The sequence below is a fragment of the Oryctolagus cuniculus genome, chromosome 6 (assembly GCF_964237555.1).
Source record: "Oryctolagus cuniculus chromosome 6, mOryCun1.1, whole genome shotgun sequence".
Lineage (NCBI taxonomy): Eukaryota > Metazoa > Chordata > Mammalia > Lagomorpha > Leporidae > Oryctolagus > Oryctolagus cuniculus.
Window position 1 is genome coordinate 81195116 of NC_091437.1, and position 18466 is coordinate 81213581.

The following is an 18466-nucleotide window of genomic DNA, read 5'->3' on the forward strand; positions in this document are numbered from 1 at the left end:
CCTCCAATGGCCGCCGCAGTCGGCGTGCTGCGGCAGTTGCACCGCACTGATCTGATGGCAGGAGCCAGGTACTTATCCTGGTCTCCCATGGGGTGCAGGGCCCAAGCACTCGGGCCATCCTCCACTGCACTCCCTGGCCACAGCAGAGAGCTGGCCTGGAAGAGGGGCAACCGGGACAGAATCCGGCTCCCCGACCGGGACTAGAACCCCGTGTGCCGACGCTGCAAGGCGGAGGATTATCCTAGTGAGCTGTGGCACTGGCGTCCAACTGGAATTTCTGAAAGTAACCTGAGAAGGAAAACAACCGGAGTAGCTAAGAGCTTCCTCGTCGGCAGGCAAAGGGAATCTCTTGAGGTATAGAACTGACCCTGGAGAGCAAGCTGAGGACCGTGGGCCTTATTTCAGGGTCCTCTATGGGTGACTCTTGACCCAAACTGCAGCCTGTCTTTGAAGCTCAGGTTCACTTTGTGGGGGATGAGTACCACCCCCTCTATGTCCTTGGGGCTCCCTTGCTTTCTCTTGGCTCTCTAAACTCTCCGATTCAGGAAACTCGTGGAGATGAACCTCACTCCACAGAGAGGCGGCAGGGCTTTGAAGTCAGATGGAACAAGTTCCTGTGATAACTGTGACCTCTGATTGCCTGGCACAAGTCCTTCTTCATCTGCGAAATTCCCGGCACAAAGCAGGCACAAATATGTTCATGGTTTTGGTCTCTGACAAGGTGTTTATGACTGCTCCGTTGGCTCTGGAGAGTTGACCACTGATACTCCAAGGTCAGGCACGAGGAGGTCAGATTCCAGAGTTCCCAAGGAGCCTTTGGATGAGTCATTTGCTTATTGCTGGGAAAACAAGCCATTAGAGCATTCAGCTCAGAAAGTTGTGAAGTTAGAAGAAAGGTTTAGTTTCTTCTAATTTTAAAACATTTATTTACTCATTTGAAAGGGAGAGAGAGGAGAGAGACATCTTCTATCTGCTGGTTTACTCCCCAGGTAATGGTCAAAGCTGGGCCAAGATGAAGCCAAGAACCAGGAATTCCATATAGGTCCCCCCACGTAGGTGGCAGGAGCTTAGGCACTTGGGGATCTTCCATTGCTTTCTCAGGCGCGTTAGCAGGGAGCTGGATCAGAAGCAGAGCATCTGGGACTCAAATAAGGATGCTGGCGTTGAAGGTGGTGACTTAAACAGCTGTGTCACAATGCTGGCCCCTGTAGTTTCTTCTTGGTGAGTGCTCAAATAAAGGCAGAAAATGTCTAAATCAATAAAAACAACACGTGGTGCCTACAGTTTGTTTTACAGAACTTTATAAAGGCAAGATTTGTAAGTTATCACAAGTGAAATCCTAGTAACTTTGTTTTTCAGTTCTAAGATCTAGGATTATGTGAATCATATGTACAGAATTATATTTTAGGGTTCATTATCATAGAATCAAATAATTAGAAAAAATAGAGTACAATAGAATAGAGTAGATAGAAATAAATAAATAAAATGAAGTAGGATAGGATCTGGAAGATTCCAATTTCACAGGGGGAAGATATAGCATCCACCTTCAAATTTTTGATTTCTTTAAGCTTTGCTAATAGGAGTGATGAGCATTTAGAAAACTTCTACATTGCAGACAGGAGATGGATAGATCCCAGATAGAATACTGGACAAACTTATGAAACCTGTGATTAAAAGACAACATATTACCTAAAAAGTGTGGATAACCAAACCCAGGGACTACTTTCATTGTAGTTTCTTTCCATCCCGGCCTCTGGCTGCCTTAATCACAGACTGCCACATGTATTTACATGCAGGTCATGCAATACGGAGTGACGCGACAAAGCAGGCACCTCGCCCAAGGTGCAAAGAGAAGTAGAGGTTCATTTAGCAAGTGTAAGTGCCTTGGGTGGGAGCCTGATGCTGGGATCGGTGCTGTGCCTCATGGGTTCCCTCTTTAGTGTATGGGAAGTTTAGGGGGTTGTCCTTGAGCTACTCATCTTGGGACTGTTTGACCCTCAGTGTCACATGGGAAAGTGGCAACTTGGGTGTGGGGAGCAATTCGGACTATACTGTTACTGGAATTAAGATTTATTCTATGCATCTGCTCTCCCACAATATGGCGCTGGGAGAGAAGTAAACAGCTTCTACCCAGCTGCCTCTCACCAACTTGACAAGCTGCAGGAGCTGCTCCTGATTGGAGGAGAGCGGCGTGCTCGGCGTGTGGGCAGCCAAGTTGGGATTGGTGGAGAGGACTATATAGGAGGAGAGAGACGGCATGGTGGGGTGGGTTGGTTGGAGAGTGCGTTGGAGAGTTCGCGGGGAAGCTCGTTACTTCGTTCTTTCTCATTTCTCTCTACTCATTCTTGCTTTGGGAGTTTGCTGTTTACTTATTCTTACTTTACTATAGAAAGGACTTGTAAAAAAAAGGGAACAACAAGCGCCCGGTCCGGTGCGGCTCCTCCGCGTGCGGAGGAGCAGCACTTGGGGACGTTTGTTTATGAGATTGACAATGTGTGCTATTTTAAGTACTCTTCTAAGTACTTTACAAATATTAACTCATTTAATCTCCTCACAACCTGGTGAGCCAAATGTATTTCCATTTTCCAGAGGAAATCTGAGGCCCAGGGAGGGTCCGTGACTCGTCCAAGATCACACACAGTGATTGATAGACCCATGATTTGCATTCAGTATTCCAACCCCATAGTCTTACTCCAAAATATTTTGTGAACTCTAGCGTCTTCTTTAGGGGTTTCCAGGAGAAGATTTCTATAAAGATTTTGCAGTCTGCAAGTGGACTTAAGAACCTCACCAACAGGGTTGCAGGTCTTCTTTCAGACTTTTTCTTGGCACAGTGGATATGTATATGGATGTATGTACAAGATATGTATTTCTAATGTTTTGTTCCATAATTATTTTGTTGTACTTTTGTGTGGTACAGTGCAATTTTTAAAAACTTTTCAATTCATTTTATTTAGTTAGTTGAAAGGCACACACACAGGGAGAGAGAAGACAGCAGAGACTGATCTCCCATTTGTGAGTTCACTCCCCAAGTGCCCAAAGCAGCCAGGGCTAGGCCAGGCTAAAGCTGGGAGCCAGGAACTCAATCCAGGTCTCCCATGTGGGGGACAGGGATGCAGGTACCTGAGCCGTCACCTGCTAACTCCCAGGGTACCCATTAGCTGGATGCTGGAATTGGGAGCAGAGCAGGGACTGGAATCCAGGCACCCTGACACGTGCTGTGGACATCCCAAGTAGTGTTAACTGCTATGCCAGGGTAGTGCAATATCTCACACATATACAGCATAAACTGACTAAACCAGGCACCAGCCTTTTCATTTCCTCATCCTTTCTTTGTTTCAGATCCTACCAGCTCCTCTCTTCCCCTTGCTTTTACAGAATATAATACACTATCACGAACTGCAGCTATCACTGTGCCATGGAACACTAGCACTTCCACGTCTCCACGACTGTGCTGTGGTTCCCTCATGCAGTTTCCCTCCATCCCCTCCACCCCAGCCCTTCCCAGCATCTAGTAATCCCCGTTCTCAGCTCAGGTTGACTACTTTTTTTTTTTTTTTAAAGATTTATTTATTTATTTGAAAATCAGAGTTATACAGAAAGAGAAGGAAAGGCAGAGAGAGAGAGAGGTCTTCCATCTGCTGGTTCACTCCCCAATGGCTACAACGGCTGGAGCTGTGCTGATCCAAAGCCAGGAGCCAGGAGCTTCTTCTGGGTTTCCCACATGGGTACAGGGGCCCAAGGACCTGGGCCATCTTCCACTCCTTTCCTAGGCCATAGCAGAGAGCTGGATTGGAAGTGGAGCAGCCGGGACTCGAACCAGCACCCATATGAGATGCTGGCACCACAGTGGGCTTTACCTGCTATGCCACAGTGCTGGCCCCAGATTGACTACTTTTTAAACTTCCACATATGAGAGAAAATATGCAATATTTCTCATTCTGTGCCTGGCTTATCTTACTCAACATAGTGATCTCCAGTTCCATCTATTTGCTGCAAATGTCAGGATTTCATTGTTTTTTTTTTTTTTTTTTTTTTTTTTTGTGGCTGAATAATAATATTCCATTGCATATATAATTTTTTAATCCACAATTATTGCTATAGTCAAGAATGTTTACATAAACAAATCTCTCTTGAACCCACTCAACATGTGTCAGTTTACCCTAATTTAATGAGCTACCCACTTTTGATGGATACCTAGATTGTTTTTGTTTGTAATATGAATAGAGCTAGAGTGAACATCCTTGTGCCCCTGTGCAATGAACATATCTAAAGAACAGATCTGCAGAAGCAGAATTCCAAGTGCACAGGTGTTTGTGGAGCCGGTGTGCTTTGTTACAGAGTTTTTCAGAGGCAGGAGAGTGATAGGTAGATGGGAACCATGGTCTGTTACCCCAGAGTCTGTGTTTTGGTTTTCAAAAAAATCATTCATAGTTATTATTTTAAATAGTTTTAATTGACACATTTGTGATACGGTATGCTGGTTCTATATGCGAGTACCATGTCTAATGATCAAATTAGGGTGATTAGCATTTCTGCCTCTTCAGATGTTTGTCATTTGTCTGTGTGGGGAACTTCACAGTCTTCTAGTTGTTTTGAAGTACATTATAAACTGTATGTACCATACTATGCTATCAAACTCATTCCTTTTATTTAACTATATTTTGATACCTATTAATCTTCTTGAGTTCTTCTCCATGCTATCCTTCCCCATCTCTGGATAACCTCAGGGTTGCTTTCTTTTAAGATTTTATTTATTTGAAAGGCAGAGAGAGAGAGAGAGAGAGAGAGAGAGATGTTCCATCCATTGGTTCATTCTCTAAATGCAATAGCCTGGACTATGCCAGGCCAAAGGCAGGAACCTGGAACTCATTCAGATATTTCATGTGGGTGGCAGGGGCCCAAGTAGTTGAGCCATCTTCCACTGCTTTCCCAAGCACAATTAGCAGGAAGCTGGATTGGAAGGGGAGCAACCAGGACTGGAACCAGCACTCTGATAAGTGATGCTGATGTTGCAAGTGGCTTCACGTGCATGCCCTGCCGCAACACTGGCTCCTGTGTTACTTTCTTCTTCTCTAAGAGCAACTTTTCAAGCTTCCGCACGTAAGTGAGAACATGTGGCACTTGCCCTTCTGCACCTGGCTCATTTCACTCCAGTTCCGTTCATGTTGCTGCAAATGACTGGTTTCATTCTTTTCATGGTTGAATGATATCCCCTTGTATGTACCACATTTTCTTTATCCATTCATCTGTATGGGCACCTCTAGATTCCACACGTTGGCTATTGTGAATCATTCTTTCAATAGCCGAAGGCCCTTAAATCAGAATGAGCACCTTAGTGGGTATTTGTTCCAATGAAAGAAAGTTTTTGGAAAGAGAAGTGACCTGCTTGCATTTTTCTGGAGGTGTTAGCAGGTGTTCCTTTGTGAGTCAGTGTCACCAGGCCACTAATATCTCTTCACCTAGTTGAGTTTTGGAATGGATATTCCAGAGTTGCATTACTTATTTTTAACCAAAACTCTCTATATGTAAAATATGCCTTATTTATTGTTAAAAATAGCACTCGGAGGCATTGCCAGTGGTGTTATTCGCAGTGTTTTATGTAAAAAGTCTGTTAATAGCAAACTGAGTGTTCTGGTGGGGGACACATTTTGCCACTGGGGACCTGGTCTGTTTCTTCCGTCCCACTGTGACTCACAATGTCCTTTGGCCCTTTCTGCTCGGTGATTCCAGATCTGTTCCCCATCATGTTGCCACGTCTACAGTCTCTAACTCGGCTCTGGTTTTCTGTTTCGATTTAATTAACCTCATTATTAACTCTTTTGTGGTAAAGCCTTTCGTATCCTTTTGAGAGAAAGAGGCAGGCAATAAAAACCTCTTCATTTAACATTGTTAATAATCGGTAAAAACTAGTCTCAAAATAACCATTATATGGACAAGTGGTAAGAGTGCAGGTGTGGCTGGCGCCGCGGCTCACTAGGCTAATCCTCCGCCTGCGGCGCCAGCACCCCGGGTTCTAGTCCCAATTGGGGTGCCGGATTCTGTCCTGGTTGCTCCTCTTCCAGTCCAGCTCTCTGCTGTGGCCCGGGAAGGCAGTGGATGGCCCAAGTGCTTGGGCCCTGACACGCACAGGAGACCAGGAGGAAGCACCTGGCTCCTGGCTTCAGATGGGCGCAGTGCGCCAGCCACAATGTGCCAGCTGTAGCAGCCATTTGGGGGGTGAACCAACGGAAAGAAGACCTTTCTCTCTCTCTCACTGTCTAACTCTGCCTGTCAAAAAAAGAGTGCAGGTTGTAGACCTAGCTTTATTTCCATATGAATGTTTTTCCTGCTAGGACAGCACATAATTTTTCATTCATTTTATAATTAAAGTTGCACTACTTGATCCAAAGAAGAGTCACAAAGTTAATCGTAAAAGGTTGACGGGGAATCTACAAACATTTCCTTTCTTTATTTTTATTAGTAAAATACACATCTGACATTGAACCTTTGAGTACAACTCCTTCCTGGGGTTGTCAAGTTAGGAGTGAAAAAACCACGTGGCAGTCACAGTCAGCTTTCTAGATGTCTTGAAACAGGCGAGTCTCCTTGTCCTCCTTCTTATCCGGTGTTGAAAAGCAACAAATTTGAGCTCAGATCTCCATTTTGCACTCTGACAATACGAATGGTCTCACCCTGGCTCAGAAGTTATGTGAGGACAGCCTGACCTGAACAAGGGCAGGAAGAACAGTGCCCCAGCTGCAGCACTTGCACCACCCTCTGACAGCCACATTCTGGCCGTTTGCCACCCATCGACTGAGAAAACCCATCTCACTTCTGTCTCACCAGATGATTAAATGAATCCCACGAGATTAGGAAGAATTACAATAATCTCAATTGAAATCTGATGCAAAAGTGAATTTGCTGTTCGCTATGCAAAGGTGAACTAGTTATCATTGCTATTTACTGCCTCTGGGTCTGGGAAAAGTCCCTGTAATTCTTGGCTCTGGGTTTGGGAGGGTCTTTCGAAATGGATGTAGGCGCCAGTTTCTTCTCCAGATTTAGGTTGGCAGCCTTAGGTGCTCCTGGCTAGCAAGTGTGTGTGTCTGAGAGCTGGGAAGGGAGACCTTCCTCCATACCCTGGAGTCACTTTGTCCTCGCCTTGAGGACAGAAAGATATCCTTTAGGGACTGGAAGTGCAGGCTTCAGAACAGGGGAAAAGATGTCTTACTCTTTGCCAGGAGTGGACCCACACTTCTGCTAAGGTGGGGACAGGGCAAGGGAATGGACTGAGCTGGGCACCAGAGGAATGAGTATGGAAGCTGGATCTACAAATGGGACAGGAACCAAGACCTAGTTTTAGATTTAGACCTGTAGATTAAAGCAGTAGGTGTGTGAGTCCAGCTCTGTCACTCTGAACTCAATTTATTGCTCTGTAAAGTGAAGATAAGAATGCTTTGGGCACAGGGTTTCTTGGAGGATTAAATGAGATAGTCAGCACATTATAAGCATTTAATTAAACAATATGAAGAAGTAAATCATTGTGAAGTGTAGCTCAGATCCCTTGGAAACATCTCGGTTTTGTCAGGAGTGGATTGTATTTCTACTTTTCTGTTACCTTTGCACAGCATGAGGAACTGCATGTTTGGGTTGCTCATCCGCACAGTCTAAGGAAATGCTCTGAGATTTCTTACTGGAGGGTGGCTGAACCAGATGGCCCCAATTACGAGCTCTTTGCAGAGGTGAACAGAGGCTGGCTGCTTCCAAGCCATGAGGCCATACTAACTGCACAGGTTCAGTGGTATTTTCATTATTGTCATATAGAATGTATGTGTTTGGTTCTCAGTTATCCATGGTGATGCAGAAGGGGAAATCATAACATAATATATATGTACATAAGTGGCAGTCTGTTGATACAGTGCCCTTGGCTGGCACCTCCCCCTACTCATCCATCTGCCTTTTAAACCCTGATTTATTTGTCTTTACTTATTTGAAAGACAGACAGAAAGAAACAGAGAGAGAGAGAGAGAGAGAGATCTTCCATCCTGTGGTTCACTCGCCAACCGCCTGCAAAAGCAAGGATTGGGACAGGCCAAAGCCAGGAGCTAGGAACTCCATCTGGGTCTGCCCGTGTCTGTGGCAAGGGCCCAAGTACTTGAGCCTTCGTCTGCTGACTTCCGGGGTGCCCATTAGCAGGAAGCTGGATTGGAGGAGAAGCTGAGTCTTGAATCTGGGCATGCTGGCCTAGGATATGGGCATCCCACGCAGGGTGAACCACTGCAGCAGATGTCTGCCCTCCCACCTGCCTTTTGTTTTCATCTGCCTTCTCCCAAGACCACTGCTTTCACCCAGGCACCATCATCTTTTCCTTCTGGACCCCTTTGGAGGCAGGGACCGATTTCTTCATGTGAGGTCACTCTCCCCTCCATGCCCTGTAGAAGTCTCTCTCAGAGCTAGAGATCTCCTTGTGGCAATTCCCACAACTCCCTGCTAAAATAAAGCCCACACTACTTGGCTGGCCCGAAAGAACACACCGCGAACGCGCTTCTGATCACGTCCCCTGCCTTTCTGCACGCAGGTGGACATACCACTGGGGCCGCTAACATTTTTGTTTATTTATTTTAAATATTTATTTATTTATTTTACTTATCAAGTATTTAATAGTAATCAGTGAGAGATCATCTTAGTTCTGGAAGGGATTGTGCTTGAGATGGTGTACATAGATAATGTCCTCCCATACTTTTTCTGATAGCACCAAACCCTATCATCATAGAGTTGAGAGGACTTCCAATGCATACTCCTAAAGTATTCTCTAATACTGTACAGTTACCAAGTCTGGAATAATTGTTTTCATCTTCTAGAAAACAGAGGAACTAAGTTCAACACCAATCCAGTATTTAATTTTTATTTGAAATTTAGAGTTATGGGGCCAGCGCTGTCGCACAATAGGTTAACGCCCTGGCCTGAAACGCCAGCATCCCATATGGGCACTGGTTCGAAACCACTTCCACTTCCTATCCAGCTCTCTGCTGTGGCCTGGGAAAGCATTAGAAGATGGCCCAAGTCCTTGGGCCCCTACCCATGTGGGAGACCCAGAAGAAGCTCCTGGCTCCTGGCTTCAGATCAGCCCAGCTCCAGCCGTTGCAGCCATTGGGGAGTGAACTATTGGATGGAAGACCTCTCTCTTTCTCTCTGCCTCTCCTCTCTGTGTAACTCTGACTTTCAAATAAATAAATAAATCTTAAAAAAAAAAAAAAAGAAAGAGTTACAAAGAGAGAGGGAGAGACAGAGAGAGAAATCTTCCATCCACTGGTTTTCTCCTCAAATGGCCGCAATGGCCAGGACTGGGCCAGACCGAAGCCAGGAGCCAGGAGCTTCTTCCAGGTCTCCCACATCAGCGCAGGAGCCCAAAGACCTGAGCCATCTTCCACTGCTTTCTCAGGTACATTAGCAGGGAGCTGGATTGGAAATGGAGCTTCTAGGAATTGAACCAGTGCCCATATGGGATGCCGGTGCTGCAGGCGGCAGCCTTTACCTGCTATGCCACAGTGCCAGCCCCTGCTGCTAAGTTTTGAGAAGTGCTTTGCATCAGTTGTTTAGAGAATCTTCTTATTGTCTCCCATTCAGCTTTTTATTTAGAAAACTGCAAAGCTATAGAAAAGCTGAAAGAATATGCCCTTTCACTAGATTCATTCATTTTATCTTATTTTTTAAAAAAGATTTATTTATTTAGTTGAAAGGCAGAATGACAGAGAGGGCGATCTTCCATACAACGGTTCACTCCCTAAATGGCTGCAATGGCCGGGTCTGTTCCAGGTCAAAGCCTGAGTCAAGAAGTCCATCGAGTCTCCCATGGGGAATGGCAGGGTTCCAAGCACTTGGGTCATCTTCCTCTGCTTTCCCAGGCCATTAGCAGGAAACTGGATCAAAACTGGAAGAGCCAGAACTCAAACCAGGCTCCAATACGGGATGCTGGCCCAAGTGGCAGCTTAACACACTGCACCACAGTGCTAGCCCCAAGATTCACTAATTTCTAAATATTTTGGCACATTTGTCCCTTCCCTGTCTTCTCTCTTATCTTGCTTGAAGTATGGGACGTTGCAGACACATAAGCCCTCTGCACGCCTCCATGTGCATTTCCTAAGGTGTGGACTGTCTCCTGCATAGGCCCAGTCTCCTTCTCACAGTTAGAAAACCTCACACCAGTGCCCTAACATCATGCTTGGGTTATCCCAGCTGCACGGGGCTGCCCATCCCTGCCCCAGGATTCAACCAAGCCTCCCATCCTCTTTAGCCTCTTTGGATACCCGGGGTTCTCCTGCCTTCCCCTCTCTTATTCAAGTTTCCAGGCTGACAGCACAGCCTGGCTTCATCTCAGCTTCTTGTTCCTCGCTCTCCTGTGTTTCTGCTGCAGTCGGCACAGGGTGTCTGGAGAATCCCAGTCGGCAGATCTATGGGAGCCTTTCAGCTCTGAAGTAGCCTGAATTAGCTGTGTGGCGATCCTTTCCTTCCAGGGTGGGGACATGCACTGAGTCAGGTTTAAACAAGCCGCATTTCCATGTGGCTGTCAATCACATTTAAAAATCAAGAGGATGCCTGGAAATTGCTCTCGGACTTGATTATTGGTCAATGAGGCACATGGTATTCCTGCACTGGGTGTTATCTCCAGGCAGGTGAGGCCAGCGGTGGGGTTGTTAATCATTTTTCCTGCCATGGCCCTGAGACTTAGAGTTTACTCCTTCTTGAAGTACCGTAGACGTTTCCTGGATCACAGGGTTTGGTGAAAGGTCAGAGTGCCTGGAGAACCGCCTGCAGGTCGTGCTCACAGCGTGGATAGTGAGGTCTCCATGGCCACTATTCTACTCGGAAGCCCACACCTATGCACTGGAAGTTGGTTCTAGAGGCCTCTGTCTCTTTGAAAACAACAGACTGAGGTAGGTTTCTCCTTCTGCCTTTCTCCCTGAGCATCTTTTAGCAAGAGGAGTCCTGATGAGCCAGCCTGGGCAGCCATAGTAGCACCGCGTCTGCTCCTTCTTTCATTGAACAGTCTTTGAGCACCTTCTCTGGGCAGCCTCTGCTTTCCATGCTGGGAACCAGAGAGGAAGCTGCCCCTTCAGCTTCCATCCTAGCCCGGGCAGCCCCAGCCCGGGCCTCTGGGGTCTTCTGCATGCTGGGGTTGGGGTGTTGTGTGCACCTGGTGGTGCCAGTGCAGAGACAGAGCTGGTGTGTGATGGGTTGAGAGGACCCTCCGAGGCATCCTTCCCCCTGGGGCTCTCAGAATGAGTGCTGGGGGTCCTGTTGCCAGAGCTTTATAGGACTATATTTCCTCGTGGACAATGTATCACTTTCAGGACTGATCCATTGGCCATAGCTTTGGGAGGGGATGGAGAGCTATAGAAAAAAGCGCTCACATTCTGATTTCCAGGCCAACTTGACTGCCCACCTCCCTTTCAGAACTTTAACATCTTAAAAAATGTGCTGTTTTGAATCAAAGAAGTACTTGCTTCCCCTTTATTTTGGGAACTGCAGCTTGACAGTTTCAGAGAGGGGTGGGGCTGCCCTTTAGGAGCTTCGGAGCTCAGCGAATGAAATGATAAACAAGTGGGTGATGTGGCGGTGGGACAGGCTGCAGAGAAGAAGGGAGGTTTCCTCCAGCCGTGGCTCCCCCGAGGTATTGCCTCATCTCTCCTCCCGGGCCCCAAATGCTGAATCTGGGCAGTAGCCCCCAAATCTGACAGCACTTCAGAATTACACAGATCACATGGGGAGCAAGGTGCCCCCGCCGGACCCCGGAAGAATTTCCTGGCGTGAATCCAGAGAAACTGTTCTGTGAGAACCGCTGCCCTGTAGAACCTCCGGATGCAGTGCACAGCAGATTTAGTTCTGTTTTTCATGTGTAGATTGGACCCTGAGACTACACGGTAAGGCAAGAGCCACAGCTGATTCAAATTTTTCCAAATCCTCTTTTTAGCCCCCAGAGTGCTTTGTGCCGTGCTCTGCCCAGCCTGCTCTTGTTAGTTGAGTAAGGAAATGAAAGAGCTCGGGGTTTAGGTGCATGTCAGCAGGCACTCCAGGTGCTGCTCCTGTGACTGAGTCCCCCTTCTACCATGATGACCCTACCTCCACAGTCAGGGCTCCTGGATGTCCTCGGTGTGCATCCAGTTCTGCCACCTCTCCTGGTGGCCAGACTCAGATATCTTAGTGGATTTGATCACATACATGTCACCAAGGTGACCTGTTGAGTACCTTCTTCCTGGAATCCCTTTATCAACTTTGCCACATGACCAACTTGCAGCATTTCCTTCAGGGAGCTCTCCCTGAGCACTTCCTGCTTCTCTTGCCTAAGGTAGATGCCCTTTCTGAGGTCCTGTGCAACCTCCGTCAGTGACTCGCTGCATTGTACTGCGATTTGAACTCGCACGCATTCGCCACAGCACTATAAACTAGTTGGAGAAAACATTCTGTCTGGCTGACATAAAGTGCGTACTCAGTAAATATTTGTTGATAAATGAGTGAAGGGATGAATGAATGCATAAATGGACGGTGTCTACATTTGCATGCATTAATCTGTGTACAATAGAAAACAGAGTATATTCTTTTCCTCCTCTTTAATGGAGAGATTGTGGTGGTTTGAAGCCAGTTCTGGAATGGTAAAACAATGTCATTGCTTTTATATCCAACAGGAAATATGGGATGTATAAAATCAAAAAGGAAAGACAATCTGAATGACGATGGAGTAGATTTGAAGACTCAACCAGTACGTAATACTGACCGAACTATTTATGTGAGAGATCCAACGTCCAATAAACAGCCGAGGCCAGTAAGTAGATAGTCTCAGGGGAGAATTCCCACAGCAGGATCAAAGCATGGCTGCATGGTGTACACCAGTCTGAAATATGTGCATGCAAAAATTCACGTTGATTTCTTGGGCCTCAAATAATTTCTGATACGCTTTGTAACTTCATCCTTTGAAGATCATGTAAGCATTGTAGGGATAATCATGCTGTGTACTGGGTAATCAACAGGCCTTCAGTCAACTTCTCATGCGTGGAGAATACAACCTTTCATATTACCAGTGTGAAGACCCCACTATGTCCACATAGATACAGGCTGTATGACTTAGGATAGGTATTAAGATTAGCCTGGTGGTCTGGAAGCAAAAGGAAGTGCAAGATTTAATTCAAAAACTAAGTTTGTTGTTAATATGTCTTTGGCATAGCATTCTTTGTCATGCCTTGTCATTTCTTCGATTATATTAAAATAGCAGGTATTAAAGTTGTCATAATTTGTTATAGTGAATTGAAAGATTAAGAAGAAAGCACATCTAATTCTACCCCTTAACCTTAGAGAAATGCTTGCACTAGAATTTTTTTATTTGAAAAGCAGAGAAAGAGAGAGAGGGAGAGAGAGAGAGAGGGAGAGAGAGAGAGAGAGTGCTCAAGTGACTCTTATCTGCTGGTTCATTCCCCCAAATGCCCATAACAGGCTGTGAATTGGGGCCAAAACCAGCAGTATGGAACTCAATCCAGATTCCCCCAGCTGGAATTCCCCAACTACTTGAGCCATCACCACTGGGTCCCAAGGTAAACGTTAGCAGGAAACTGGAATCAGAAGCTGGAAGAGTATCAAATCCCAGCTCACCAATGTGGGATGTGGACATCTTAACTCCTAGATCAAATATGTGCCCTTACATAGTAATTTTGTTTTATATTATTCAGTACATCTGGGAAATTATTGGCAGTAATATGGCATGTTATAGAAATTACAACTTTAAATTAATTGCAACTTTAAATCTGCATTATTTCAGATCTTATGTCCTTTGCAACTATTTTCTCACTATATATATATATACATACACATATCCTTTTAAAGCATGGTTTTATGGAATTCCTCGGCATTTAAGCTAGAAACGGCTTATTCCAGGGTAGCTGAAATGCCTTCATTAAGAATTTTCAAGGCCAGCATTGTGGTGGAGCACATTAAGCCATTGCTTGTGATGCCGGCATCCTGTATTGGAATACTTGTTTGAGTACTAGCTTCTCGGCTTCCTATCCAATTGCCTACTTACTGGCCTGGGAAGGCAGCAGATCATGGTCTGGGTACTTGGGTACTTGCCACCCACATGGGAGACCCAGATGGAGTTCTAGGCCCCTGCCTTGGCCTGGCCCAGTCCTGGCATATGTGAATTTGGAGAGTGAACCAGTGGATAGAAGTGCCCTCTTTCTCTCTCACTCTCTCTCTCTCTGTCTCCTTGTTTCTCTCTTACCCTCTTTCCCTCCCTATGACTCAGCCTTTCAAATAAATAAGTCTTTTAAGAAAAAAGTTTTCATAGGTTTAGTCTGACATGCTTTTAAAAGTCTTATCATTTTAGAAATGTGTTCTAAGTCCATCTGTCTGCCCTCCCCCCAGCCTTTTTCCATTACCTTGAGGGTAGAACATATTAATCCCATGTTAGAGTCACATGTCAAAGTCACGTGTCATCACTGAGAATGACAACTCCAAGTTAGCCTTATTAAAAGGAGACAAAGAGTCAATATATTATGCTATGAAGCTTCATATGTGATGTTTTTGGATAAATTCACATTGTGATTTTTATTCTCAAAGTATGTAAGAATATCAATAGCTATGATAATTTAATGATAACATATATATAGTATTGTAAAACATAGGTATTACAGATGCAAAACTAGATATCATATAGCTATGATTAGTAGAAAGTAACATAAGGGGAATTGGAATCACAAAGAGTTTCCTTATAGACTTCAAAGTTCTCATGAGAGGATCTGTTTTCTCCTGGCATCATGTGCATCTGTTATACAGTCTTTAAAACCCAAGCATTTTTTGTTCTTTCTGTTTCTGTGTTTAAATGATAGACCAAGGCATCCTTTATTCAGAAAAGCAGAGACAAATACAAATGTACACATCATTTTTGCCTCTTGTTCAGAGTATAAGTCATTAGAAATCAAGCTAGAAAGCAGAAGTAATGAACATGTCCAAAGTCTTTCAATTCCATCATGTGTACTGTAAATATTTTAGTTTATGCCTTCTGTGGTCACAAGTGCCCTTGATTTGTGAGCTGGTGAGTTTGAGCTCATTCCATGGCTACAGATAACACCCTCAGGCCCACTCAGCTGTCCCTAAACACACATCCTGGATTGATTACAGAGGAACCTGATGAGATAGTGGGGTGAAATTGATGCAAATTCAGTGGTACTCTAGCAAAAGCCATTTTAGGGAAAAAGCTAGAGCAGTGACGTGGAGTCACACATACGTGTTTTGGTTGTACGAAGGCTGTTAAAATGTTTGTAAATTAAGGTGCTTTGATATTAGAAACTCAATTTGCTGCTTTCAGAATTATTCAGCTTCTCATCTTCTGATTATTTCCTCTAAATCATATAGAATAGATCAGACATCCTAATTATGCAAATCTAAGTGACTGCAAAATCAGTATAAAACTTCTTGAAGTATTGAAGGATGGTATGGAATGGATTTTCGGATTTCACAGTACAGCAATCGTCCCCACCCACCCACCCTGATGAAGTGGAGATAATTGGCTGATGTTGATCAGAAATTCAAATTGTAATTTCAGTATAAACTGTCCATGAAATCACTTTCATCAAAGAGAAACAGAATGTTACATGGGTTGTGGTGGAGGCCTCTGAGAGTACCTTCCTTAGATGAGCCTCACTGTGCCACTGCAGGAAAGAGGAATTTGAGCTAAATGTAACCAAGGTGAACTGTGGTACCACCAGGCCCCTCCCAACTCTGGGAAGAGTGGGGCGCTGTCTGAGTCAAGGGCAGCCCGAGAAAGCCTGGATGGGTTGGGACTTGTTCTTCACTGCTGGTGACAGAGCCGTGACCACATGTATTCAAACAAGTCCCCGGAACAGGGAGACGGCCAGCTCTGGGCTGACATGACACTTCTAGAAGGTCACCAGGACCCCGGTCACTTAGGTTTCTCCCTCTGCTTTCCCCAGTGTTCGGTGTCCGTGGCAGCTGGGACTCTTTATCTTCATTTGATTCTAAGCAGAAAGCAGGACCAGGAAAGGGAGAGGTTTTGCCAAAGCCCTGAACAGCCACGGTGCACATCTGTGCAGAGGGCTGGAATGGTTGGAAGTGCAGTCGTTATGCTGGGCCAGTCACCCCCCACATAAAGCTAGGGTTCTGTTACCAGATAGAAAGAGGAACGATGATGAGGTGTGCATCTAGCAGATGCCGGCCAGAGCCTTGTTCACTTCCTGCCATTCTCAGAAGGCAGGGCCCTCCCCCTGAGCCGTGTAGTCATGACAAAGCACTGCAGAATTTTCTCCCTCGACTCCCCCTCTTTCCAGCTTCAGAAATGAGCAAATCCAAACGCCATTTGCTGTTAGAAAAATGAATCACAACATGAATATGAGCAAGAAAAGCTAAACCTACATTTTTTTTTCCTAACCAATATTCTCTCGTAGGTTCCAGAATCTCAGCTTTTACCAGGACAGAGGTTTCAAACTAAAGGTATGTTTCCATAGCAGTGTTGTTCATTTGTTTTTTTTACTGTGAAAGCCTCTATAAAGTGGTTTCCTAGATGATTTTACTTGCATTTTTATTGTGGGAATATACAAAAAACGGAAAATTTACCATCGTTGCCATGTTTAAGTGTGCAGCTCAGTGGCAGGAAGTGTGCTTACACTGTTGTGTAACCGTCACCACCATCCATCTCTAGAACCTTCTCGTCTGCCCAGATGAGAACTTTGTATCCATTGAACACTGACCTCCTGTCTGCCCATACCCAGCCCCTGGCCACCCCCACCTACTGTCTGTCTCTAGGAAGTTGAATACTGTAGATACCTTGTATAGATGGAACCATACGATATTTATCTTTCTCTCTCTGCCTTATTTCATTTGACATAATATCTCCAAGATTCCTCCAGTACACAGCTTGTATCAGAATTTCTTTCCTTTTTAAAGCTGAATAAGATGCCATTATTCCATACATACATGCACACATACACACCACATTATTTTCCATTCACCCATCCCTGGGCACTAGGCATCTTTGGGTTATTGTGAATAATACTGCTATGAACACGAGTGAGGTCTCATTTCTTGAATATAGAACTAGAATGGTTTGTGATAACAGATACCATAATTAGTGTGTCCCAGCATATAGACCGTGTGAACCCTGAGTGTCTCCAGTTAGCAAACTCCATGTCCTCATTCCGGTTTCTCCTGTCATTAGCACTTCAGCTCATTCTTTGCACCTGTTGAGGGTTTGTGAACTCATTTCTGCTGCTGAATCCTCCAAGGTCTTTACTTATGTTCTTCCTTTTTAGATCCAGAGGAACAAGGGGACATTGTGGTGGCCTTGTACCCCTATGATGGCATCCACCAGGACGACTTGTCTTTCAAGAAAGGAGAGAAGATGAAAGTGCTGGAGGAGTAAGTGCTCCCGGGGCTGGGGTGATTGCTTCTTTCCTCAGGCTGCTGGGGCCCGCAGTCTGTCCCCTCATTTTGCTCGCAGTAGCAGAACCATAGCCAGACTGCCTGCTTGGGGAACGGGAGGCCTTGCATCCCCCTTGTTGCACTGTGTAGGACCTACTCCCTGCAGGGAGCATGACCGAGAGGTTTCCCCTGGAGTCCAGCTGAGCACCTTTCAGGTTTCTGTTTGCAGAGGCTCTGGTTTTTGCCTTATCCCACGGGGCCACCTGAAGAAGTCTGGGTTGTGCAGCCTATTCTTTAAGATGCCATTTTTATTTCATTGCATTGTGTAGATTTGGACTGGGTATGTGGGCCCATTTGGTTTGATTTCCTGCTTAAAAGATTTATTTATTTATTTGAAAGGCAGAATGACACAGAGAGAGAATTTTCCATCTGCTGGTTCACTTTTCGAGTGACCACAGTGGCCGTGCTGGGCCAGCTCAAAGCCAGGAGCCAGGAACTCCATCTGGATTTCCTCCTTGAGGGCAGGGGTCCAAGAACTTGGGCCACCTTCCACTGCTTTCCACGATACATTAACAGGGTGCTGAATTGGAAGTGGAGCACTCAGATATGGGATGCCGGCATCATGGGCTGCAGCTTTATTTGCTGCACCACAACCCTGGTACATAATTTGTTTGATTTCAAAAGGGACTGTGCTACTGTAGCTGTCACTTCAGAAAAGCCATCACCTTAAACACTGATCATTTCTTTATGGTGAGTACATTTAAAATCCTCTGTTCAGACTGTTCTGAGACATCCATGCATGATTGTTAACTATATTCACCTTGCTGTGCCTTAGAACACCAGTGCCTGTCCCTCCTATCTACCTGTGACTTTGTAGGTATTGGCTGACCTCTCCCCACATCCCCAACCCCTATGGGGGCATCTCCTCTGTGAAGATACTTGGACGTGGTCATTTCCTCCACCCTCCATGCTGGTTCTCAGACATGTGGTCCCTGTCAGACCACAGGGGTACAGGGCGGTACTCCATGGGCCAGCACTTGCCACAGTGGTTAGGACACAGCTTGGG

At 45.4% G+C, this 18466-nt stretch overlaps 1 protein-coding gene across 4 annotated transcripts in view; it reads left to right on the forward strand.

Moving 5' to 3' along the window:
- LYN (LYN proto-oncogene, Src family tyrosine kinase) overlaps nt 1-18466 on the forward strand; it is a 141840-nt gene that overhangs the window by 61267 nt on the left and 62107 nt on the right. For 2 of the 4 annotated variants that reach the window (XM_002710497.5, XM_070076619.1), the window contains exons 2-4: nt 12663-12799; nt 16428-16473; nt 17292-17397. In XM_002710497.5, the coding sequence (XP_002710543.1) occupies nt 12668-12799; nt 16428-16473; nt 17292-17397 (284 nt within the window). In that variant the 5' untranslated portion in view covers nt 12663-12667. The remainder of the gene's footprint in view (nt 1-12662; nt 12800-16427; nt 16474-17291; nt 17398-18466) is intronic. The other 2 variants (XM_002710498.5, XM_070076620.1) reach the window with 1 other exon arrangement.